The sequence below is a fragment of the Gadus morhua genome, chromosome 20 (assembly GCF_902167405.1).
Source record: "Gadus morhua chromosome 20, gadMor3.0, whole genome shotgun sequence".
Taxonomy (NCBI): domain Eukaryota; kingdom Metazoa; phylum Chordata; class Actinopteri; order Gadiformes; family Gadidae; genus Gadus; species Gadus morhua.
Genome location: NC_044067.1, coordinates 17179506 through 17189505, shown reverse-complemented (window position 1 = coordinate 17189505; position 10000 = coordinate 17179506). Strand labels below are relative to the sequence as shown.

The window sequence follows — 10000 nt, the reverse complement described above, 5'->3', positions numbered from 1 at the left end:
TTTAGAGTTTGTTGAACAGTGTGGTGACGACCCTGAGCGATTGCGGCTGAGGTTCGCTGTGAGCTCAGTGTGTTGCTGGCCCCTGATTGGCTCAGACCCCGTGATACTTGTGTTTGATTGGCTCAGACTCAAGCGGTACTGGGAACCAACCCAGACCTTCCTGGAGTTCTCTATGGATGACCAAGGATATGTTGTGTGTGTGTCTGTGTGTGCGTGTGTGCGTGTTTGCTTCTATGTTTGTGTGTGTGCACGTTTGCCAAGCCAGTAATATATGGCCTTCAGCTAGCACTGGCTAGTTATAATGCTTAATGTAGGCTAGCTATAGTGCTATTAAATGGTTAATATAAAGCTAATCAAAGGTTGGCTGTAGTGCTAACCGAAGGCTACTTATAGTGCTAACATAAGGCTAGCCAATATGCTGGGCTGCAGGAAACTCCCACTAAATGTAATCAACAACAGACCAGACCACAGGCTAAATTTGGGTCAAAACTCTCAGATGTAATTTAATCATAGGGTTAAGTAATTTAACAATTACTTCTGGTTGTTCAACACACACACACACACACACACACACACACACACACACACACACACACACACACACACACACACACACATCACACACACAAACACACACACACACCCACACACACACACACACACACACACACACACACACACACACACACACACACACACACACACACACACACACATAAAAAATAAGCCAATAAACACAAAAATCTACAATTTAAGATCTTTTTTGTTTTCAGATCATCCTGCACTCCATGCACAAGTACCAGCCCCGTGTGCACGTGATCCGGAAAGACTTCAGCAGCGACCTGTCCCCCACCAAGCCGGTCCCCAGCGGGGACGGGGTCAAGTCCTTCAGCTTCCCTGAGACCGTCTTCACCACCGTCACGGCCTACCAGAACCAACAGGTCGGTCCGTCTGTCCGTCTCTTTCTGTCTGTTTGTCTGGCTATCTGTCCGTTCAACGCGTCATTACTTAACTGAACCCACAGGTGGGTGTGTCTGTCTGTTTGTCTGTCTTCAGGCATACTCACGGCATACTAGAACCAATTGCTCTTTCTGGCTGATTGCCTGACTGTCTGTCGGACTGATTAATTTAACTATAGCTATTCATTATGTTGATGAAGGGAAGTGTTTGATGCTACTGTCTCATAATCAACTCATTCTCTCATTTACTATACTGTATATGAAAATAAATGTAGAAGTTTATCATATAAAGAAAGCGTTCATCCTTTTATTTCTGTGTTCCCATTGTCATGGTGATTTGTCTTGTTGCTGGCAGATCACCAGGCTAAAGATTGACCGCAATCCCTTTGCTAAAGGCTTCCGGGATTCTGGAAGAAACAGGTAAGGAACTACACTCACCAGCACCTGACTGCGTGATCCCACCCACCTGACCCCTAACCCCACTCACCTGACCCCTAACGCCATCCATGTGACCCCTAACCCCACCTCCTTGACCCCTAAACCCACCCACGTGACCTATAGCCCCTCTTGCCCGACCGCTACCTGATTGTGACCTGACTCAATGTGCTGGCCTCTTCTTCCTGTACTGCTAATTTTAAAACAATAAACTGATAAAAGAATAGTGAAATAATTAATTAATTATTTATCCATTTCACTCTCTTTCTCTCTCTCTGTCTGAAGCCCCCAGTGTCTCTCTCTGTCTTTTTCGCTCTCCGATTTTTTATACATAAAGAGGAAGCGGAAAGCCAGCAGAGGAGGATTGTGTGTGTGTATGTGTGTGTGGGTGTGCGTGGCTGAATGTGTGTGGGTGTGTGTGTGTGTGTGTGTGTATGTGTTAGGGGTGGGGGGGGGAGCTGCGCCACACATCAAAAGCAGCCCCCTCATCTGGTCCGCGTTACCACCAAAGATATTTCAAATATCTTTTTTTCTTTTTCAAACAATAGACTGCTTGATTTATGAACCGACATTAGAATTTCATTGCCGAAACTTCAGATGTGAAGATAAGGCCGGAGTGAGATGTTAAGCGAAGCGAGAGAAAATGTCATTCATCCTCATGTGTTTGGTGTCTTGTTTATTTAGCGCAGATACAAATTCTGCAGCACATTTCGATTCAGCGTTTGCACACGGGAAAATCAATAATCTATTTTGGCTAGTTAACTTGCTGTTCTGCAGCAAATTGTTTTGGGGAATGTGTTGTGACAAAGATCAAATTGTGGCGGAAAAGACAAGATTGTGTTTAAAATTGCAAGTTGGTGAACTGAAAATCAATTGTATTCTGTGGGACGCTTACCCTAGTAGGCGTGCTTACCATGCAAATATCATGACATTATTTATGGCGGCAAAATAATTCCACATTAAATGAAAATAAAAAATAATTAAAAGGGCAACGGCAACGTAGCTAATTCCCCAAATTAAGCTAGTTTTTCTTTCGACTTTCACTCAATATAGAATTATTCCACGCTTAAAGTTACGACCGTATCTCAGCTCGGTTAAAATTCTTGTCTTTATGGGCCCGGGCGGGACCGCCGCTCATGTGTTGGGTTTGGAACATGGCCGCTGTGATGCGGTCGCATGAATGAAGGCAGTGATGGCGCAGCGCCGCGGTGATTAGCATCGTGCGCTAACGAGCTGGCGTGGAGCGGGAGTTAGGGGCCCTGGAATAACAGGAGGAGCGGGGCCGGCTAACCCGGACATGTCCCAGTGGCGCGCGGGGAAGTAAATCAGCCGGGAAGCCGAGCCGTGTACAGGTCTGAGATGAAACGTCCCAGCGATTTACGAGCCCAGTAAAAACCTGCTCCTTTTAATGGCTCCGGTTTCCTACCAGCAAAACCTTGTTTCTGTTGAACTCGCTCTATCTCTGCTCACTCTCTCTCGTTTTCTGTCTGTACGTATACAGTATTTATCCCCGGCTCCTCATTTTCAGTCTGTTATAATTCTCACTCTCTCTCTTTGTCGCTCTCTCTCTTATTTACGACAGATACCTCGTTCTAATTGTTTCTCTCTCTAACCAGGAACACTGTCTCTTCAACACTTAATCTCCCATTCTGTTACACTCTCTCGCCACTACTCTGAACAGTTTTATTTAGATGTGTATGTTGTTGTATTGTTTTAATGGTTTCATTCACCTCTCTCTCTCTCTCTCTCTCTCTCTCTCTCTCTCTCTCTCTCTCTCTCTCTCTCTCTCTCTGTCTCTCTCTCTGTCTCTCTCTCTGTCTCTCTCTCTCTCTCTCTCTCTCTCTCTCTCTCTCTCTCTCTCTCTCTCTCTCTCTCTCTCTCTCTCTCTCTCTCTCTCTCTCTCCCTCTCCCCCAAGGACTGGTTTGGAGGCCATCATGGAGACCTATGCGTTCTGGAGACCACCAGTGAGGACTCTAACGTTTGAGGACTTCACAAACATGCAGAAACAGCAAGGTGTGTAAACCACTACAGGGCCTAAGTCTTCACACATAATACTTAATTCAGCTCCACAATCTACGAATCTCTGTTCTTTTGAAGGTTGGTCAGTTAATCAATCAGCCTGTCGATCAATCAGTAATTCGGTCAAATTCAAGCAATTAGTTGATTGATTTTTTATTCATGGATAATATAAATATGATTGTAATATTTAAATATTCCTCATCATTCATTGGTTCAAACCCAGTTCATATGAAGGGGAGAGGGGACCAATGCATATGGAGGTTATAGTTTGACACCCACAATGTGGGTTCAAACGTTGACAAGTGAAACATTGATCATAGTGGATCGTTATTTATTATAGGGTCATTATTAACCCTTTTTCAATGGTGACATCTGGCCATATGCAAACCAAAGTCAGAAAACATCTGCAGGTTTTTTGGGAGCAGTTTGTGATCTCAGAGAGCACCATGCATCGCTCGACATTCCCCTTATTAAAACTGCTCCCTTTCAACTCTCACTCCCCATTGTTTCAAAAGTCCATGAAAAACATTTTATTGCTTCTCTTTAGTTTTGGTTCTGAAATTAATGTACATATAAAAAGTGTTTGGTACATTTCAAGAGCCTTTGTGTCTGCAATGAATGTACTAATTATGTACCATACTGGACCCAAAAATTGAACTCAGACCCAAGCGGGGAAAAGCGTGTGTGGTTGGGTGCTGGTATGTAAGGAATGGGTGTCAGGACATCAGCACAGCCCATGGAGAGCACTGGCACGACTGAGTTCTGTTATGACCCTTGAAGATTTTTCAGGGAATTGTTCTCCAGATCTTTGGAGTGTGTGCTCTGAGTCTTCTGAACGCAGACGTCTTGTGCCGACCGTTTGATGTCAATCACGCCGAGTCAAGTCGCATGATTTTCTCGTTAGCCCTCATAGGAACCTGGTGTGTATCGACTGATCTCCTGGGTTACCGGGGGCGTTGACCTTGGTGCTCGCAATGTCCCGGTGTGACCTGGAGAGTTACTGCATACTTTCCTGTGTACATGTCCCTGTGTATAGCGTTTGGGCGCCCGGCGGCCTTCAGCTGAGCTTGGCCATACGCCTCTCTCTGGCAGCGCGGAGACCTTCGTCTGCTGAACTTTTCCCTCTTCACGGGACAAATATAATCATTAAAGGGCTCGCCGCGGGTCGTCACCGCCGGTCAAGCACACTTTGGACGGTCTCTATCGCGATGGGGGCCTCATGATCCCTTGGACGTGGCCCTCAGGCAATGTGATGCCCTGAAGGTCGATGCGATGTCCGTGGCGTTGGGCCTACAGTCCGAACATGACGGACATCTGGTCGTGGTTACTGAAGCCGCTGCATGTTAATTTAGGTCCTCACACCAGGCATGAACCCTGGAGAAACGTGTTGTGAGGACATCTAAATGTCCCCACGTGACTGTGTCACACTGTATGTGTGTGTGGGGGGGGGGGGGGGGGTGTGTGTGTGTGTGTGTGTGTGTGTGTGTGTGTGTGTGTGTGTGTGTGTGTGTGTGTGTGTGTGTGTGTGTGTGTGTGTGTGTGTGTGTGTGTGTGTGTGTGTGTGTGTGTGTGCATAATCAACTGATTCCCCTTGGCCCTGCTGTAGGGCCTCTGGCCTCCGAAACCAGACCAGAGGAAAACATGACATCACCCTATAACCCCCTCTTTCTCTCTGTCTTTCTCTCTCTACCGTTCTCTCTATGACTCTGTCTCTCTATCTGTCTCTCTATCTGTATTGCACTGTCTCTCTATTGTTATCTATTTCTCACTTTTTTAATTCTGCCTTTCTTCTTTTGCAATGTCATCCAGATTTCCTCCTCTTTTCATTTATCTCTCTAGGAGTCGTTCAATCTCTCTCTCTCTCTCTCTCTCTCTCTCTCTCTCTCTCTCTCTCTCTCTCTTATTCATCCCCTCCCTCTCTTTTGCTATCCCCCCATTGTCTCTCTGTCATTCTCTCACTCTCTCCCTCCCTCCAGAACAGAGCAGCGCCCATTATTATCAAAATCATATGCCTTCAAATCAGACCGAGCAGAACCTGGCTTATTTAGTTATGCCCCCCCCCCCCATCCCCCTACCCCGTCCCCCTGTCCCCCTCCACTTATCCTGCCGCTCTCAGCTGAACCTCCTCTCCAGCGAGATGAACCGCGGCCAAACTCTCATTAATGCTGTAACATGTGATTGATATCCTTCAGCCGCCCTCGCTGCAGAGCGTCTGGCCCAGCGGATCAAACGAACTCTGGCATCCCCTTCCTCCTGTAGCCCCCCAGACTCACTACACACAGCCATACTCTGGACACGTGCCGCGTTTGTGTGTGTGTGTGTGTGTGGGTGGGTGGGTGGGTGGGTGTGCATGTGTGTGTGTATGTGTGTGGGTCTGTGTGTGGGGGTTTGTGTGTGTGTGTGCGGGTGTGTGTGTGTGTGTGTGTTTTGGGGGGGGGGGGGGATTCGGGGGGGTTCTTTTGCAGCATGGTCAACCCTCTTCCACATTTATCTCCAGATATGAGATTTTTTATGATGTGCGTTGCGTCAGATCTCCCAGTACCAAAGTCTGCTGTGTTGTTATCTATCTATTAAACCGTGTCGAGAATATATATGCATGGACGATCCATCTTCTCCCAGAAGGGTTGTGTTGTGTGAAGTTACGAGAAGGTCTCGGGTGTTAGGCTCCCAGCTGGTTCTGGTTCAGTCCCCAATGTCCCCCCAGTCTTGAGCAATAGGCCCTAACCCCAACCTGTTCCTTAATGACACAAGTCTGAATTCACTGTAAGGCTCTCATGATAAAAGTGTGTGGCGCTGGATGACTAAAGCATCTCTGTTGTGTTTGTGTCGGCCCAGGGGGCAGCACCGGGACCTCCCCCACCACCTCCAGCAACGGGACCCCCTCCCCATCCGGGGCGGCCCACCTGCTCTCCCCCTCCTGCTCGCCGCCCACCTTCCACCTGGCGCCCAACAGCTTCAACGTGGGCTGCAGGGAGAGCCAGCTCTGCAACCTGGGGCTCAGCGAGTACCCGGCCTGCGCCCGCAGCTCCATGGGTTCCCTTCAGGGCTACGGGGGGCTGTCCGACTCCTCCTACGGCCGCCTGCAGCCGGGCGGGGGCGCCGTGAACTCCGCCCAGCCCTCCGACTCCTTCCTGCCCCAGAGGACTTCCTCTCTGATGGCCGGGGGCCACCCGCACAGCGGCGGAGGCGGTGGCGGTGGCGGAGCCAAGATGGAAGGCTACGGCGGCCAGCTGGGCTCCTTCCCTTCCTCCCAGCTCCAGTACATGATGCAGACGGGCCCGGGCTCCGCCTCCTCCTCTTCGGTCTCCCCGTCGGCGGGCTCCTCCCCTTCCTCCTCCCACATGTTCGGCGGCGGCCATCACCACGTGCAGCAGGGCTCGTACAACGCTTTCTCGCTGCACAACCCCTACAACCTCTACGGATACAACTTCCCCGCCACGCCCCGCCTGGCGCCCAGCCCTGAGAAGCCCCAGGGAGGCCTGCTCTGCTCCTCCTCCCCCGGCGGGGCATTCGCCGAACGGCAGTACCTGCCCAACGGCGGCATGGACGCCATGCACATGATCGCCGGCAGCAACCTCTCCTCCGGCCAGCAGGGCGGCGCCAGCTGCGACGGCCGGCAGTACGGCCCCTCCTCCTCCTCCCAGATGTCCATGCACATGGTGTAGAGACCAGGGACGTCGCTAACCTGGGTCCGCCCGGTTCTCCCGGTCTCACGCAAACCGCGGTCTTCGTGTATTTTTGAAGATTTCCGTGTTTTAGTTGAAAAGTGAGCATGTTGTCACTGACTCGCGGCTGTGAGAGACGGTGGAGTCCGGCGTTCTGTTTGTTCGTTTTGCTTGTTTGTTGAGGCACGAAACAATGCCCTTTTAAAAAAGGATTGTCTCATGTTTGTTTTTTTATGATGCACTTCGTGCCTTAAGAGTTGAAGGAGAAAGGACCTCTGATTATTTAATGGACGACTCCAGGATCCGGTCTCCTTCTTGTCTCCTGGTCCAGAGAGGATCACAGCGGGGGGTCACCCGTTCATGTGCTATATGGTGCAATACTAGGATTCAGTCCACCGTCGGGTGCTCAAACCAGTCTGGTCTCAGACCTGGTCAGGATTTCAGCCAGTCAAGTTAAATGCTACCCACTCATGGTCGCCTTACCAAAGAGATGTTGCTGTGGTCAGTTTATTTTATTTTCAACGCTTGACAACACTTGTGGCCCCATGGCATTGGATATGATGGAGGGCCCCGGACGCTTGGACCGTGTGTTGTGGCTTTGAGGTTTTATTGGAAGGAAAAGGACAACTGGACCTACTCGCTACTTGCTCGACCAACAACTGGGACAGATGACAACTGGGGTGGTTACCGGCCTCTTTGCAATGAGCAGAGAGCAGCCGGGATTAGGGTGGACGTACCGAACAGGGTTGATTGAAGAACCATCCCAGGACCTGCAAGGGCACATGGGGCCAAGGTGCCACTCTGGGTCTCTCTGGGTCTCTCGTGAGGCCCAGGGGCTATTTCGTGTTGGTTGCCCAGTATGTGAGCACTTAGCAGGGCTGTCTCAGTACCGTCGTACCCAGGAAGTCTACCCAGGAGTGACAAGTTCCCCATCCCCGTCAGTGCCTTTCCTTTTTTCTGTACCGGCGTCAGTATTTCTGAGTGGATTACCTTTTTAATGCATATATCAGATGGAGAATGTAAGTGAAAAAAAAACATAAGCTTTAACATTTTAACATTGAACATTGAAACATTCTGAGGAAGGAATGAACAGAGTAATTAAATATGTTTTGGTGTGTTGTAGATAACTGTATTTAAGTTGGCAAGCAGAAACTGTTTTTCAAGCCTATTATAAAACAAAAAAAGTGTGGAAAAAATGTAATAAGTGTTCTTTTTGGAAGCCTTTTGAAAGTGTAAATACAAGTGCCAAGCACAAACACTCAATAAACGTTTTAAATCTTTAACTTGGTTTTCATTTTCGTTTTTTTACTTTAACAGAAATAAGACCAGTAAAAAGCACAACTAAAAGAAGTTTACCTGCCACAAAAGAAATAATTACACACAAGAATAATAAACAACTTATTCAAGCAAATAATTACAAGGACGATAAACGCATTATTTCTCTCAGACACGCACACACACACACACACACACACACACACACACACACACACACACACACACACACACACACACACAAATAAAGGGGTTAAAGCTAGCAATTGATAAGATTTTCTTTGCTGTATTTGTTGAAAATCTGACAAAAATCGGAACAATCCAGTGTCTGTGACGATCAAAGGCCTGTGACATAGATGTCCAATCAATTAATTCAACTTGAATGAAATGAGTTTATGGCCTACCTTTCTGTCCAAAGACCTACCCAACAACCTGAAGGAGTCTTTCTCAGGACAGACCTATTGCTATTGCTTTCGTCAGATGGAGTTTTTAAACAAATTTGTTTACTTTATGCTGGTCCCTGCTAATGGCCTACGCATCGTTAAAATGGCATCTTAAATGGTTCCCCCGACGTGTCTAAAAAGACTGATCGAAGTAATACTTGGAATATAACATCAAACAAACGTATCAAACCGAGAACAGTCAGTGTACTTTATCGAAGTATCTCTGGTGCTCTGAAGCACGCCTGCACAAAGCAAGCTGCTTGAAACAGAGCCACAAGCGCCATGTGTTGCCCCCCACTGCGTGCTCTGCGCCAACAGAAAGCCGCGCAATGCTGAAGCGATCCATTGTGTCGCTGCACATTAATATGGCACCTGTTTAAAGAGACCGCTAACCCCCCCTCCCCAGCACTAATCATCTGAACCGACCAGAGGGATAAACATGTACACTGGTATCCCCCCTCCCGGGGAGCCGAGAAGCTGGACCAATCAGCCTCCATTACACGGATGTCTTGTGAGGCGCGCTCGGTTCTAGTCAAGAAACATCATATCTGAAGCATCATCAGTGAAGCCAAGCAGGTCCACAAGCGTGGAAACTGCGGCCAGCTATTGGAAACACCTGTTTTCCAACCGTGACTTCGAGTAATGAGCACAGAGGGGAGTGCATGATTCCATAATTTGGCATCGCTCCATGCGTCCAGACATTATTTCCAATCATTACCCCACATTATTGCTCCGATATTGCCCCTCGTCTCTGGTTGCAGCGGCTTTTAAAATCAACCTTTAAGGCGCATACGCAGCCTACCTCGGGTTCTGTCAAATTAGGACACGCACGTTTAAAGAGGAACGGAGCCTTAAGTAGGAGAAAGGATGGGACCTAATGCACCGCAGGTCCGGCTTTATGCCGCAAACCATCCATCAGGCTGTAAGTGGAAGAGAATGGCCTTTCATCCTTCAAGTTTTCATTAGCAGCCAGATATGCAAACCTTCCTTCTGATTCATGGCGGTGCGTGGCTGCTGCGCCGTAAAATAGGCAAACTGGGAGCAAACTGACAGCGGTTGGTTATTTTACACAATCTTCCAGAGGACCTGAGAGCGAGCAATGGTTCCCTAATGTCCCTTTGAGGCCATTCTGACTGACAACCCGCCGACTGGAGGCTTTCCCATAATCCCAGTCGTCCAGCGATTCATCTTCCAGTAAAAACA

The 10000-nt window shown here is 48.5% G+C and overlaps 1 protein-coding gene across 2 annotated transcripts in view; it reads left to right on the top strand.

Annotated features, from left to right (window-relative positions):
- The window catches only part of tbx15 (T-box transcription factor 15), a 21882-nt gene extending 13520 nt beyond the window's left edge, over positions 1–8362 (top strand). For both annotated transcript variants that reach the window (XM_030344225.1, XM_030344224.1), the window contains exons 5-8: positions 774–941; positions 1315–1379; positions 3311–3408; positions 6250–8362. In XM_030344225.1, coding sequence (XP_030200085.1) covers positions 774–941; positions 1315–1379; positions 3311–3408; positions 6250–7079 — 1161 coding nt within the window. In that variant the 3' untranslated portion in view covers positions 7080–8362. The remainder of the gene's footprint in view (positions 1–773; positions 942–1314; positions 1380–3310; positions 3409–6249) is intronic.
- Positions 8363–10000: the final 1638 nt, after the last annotated feature.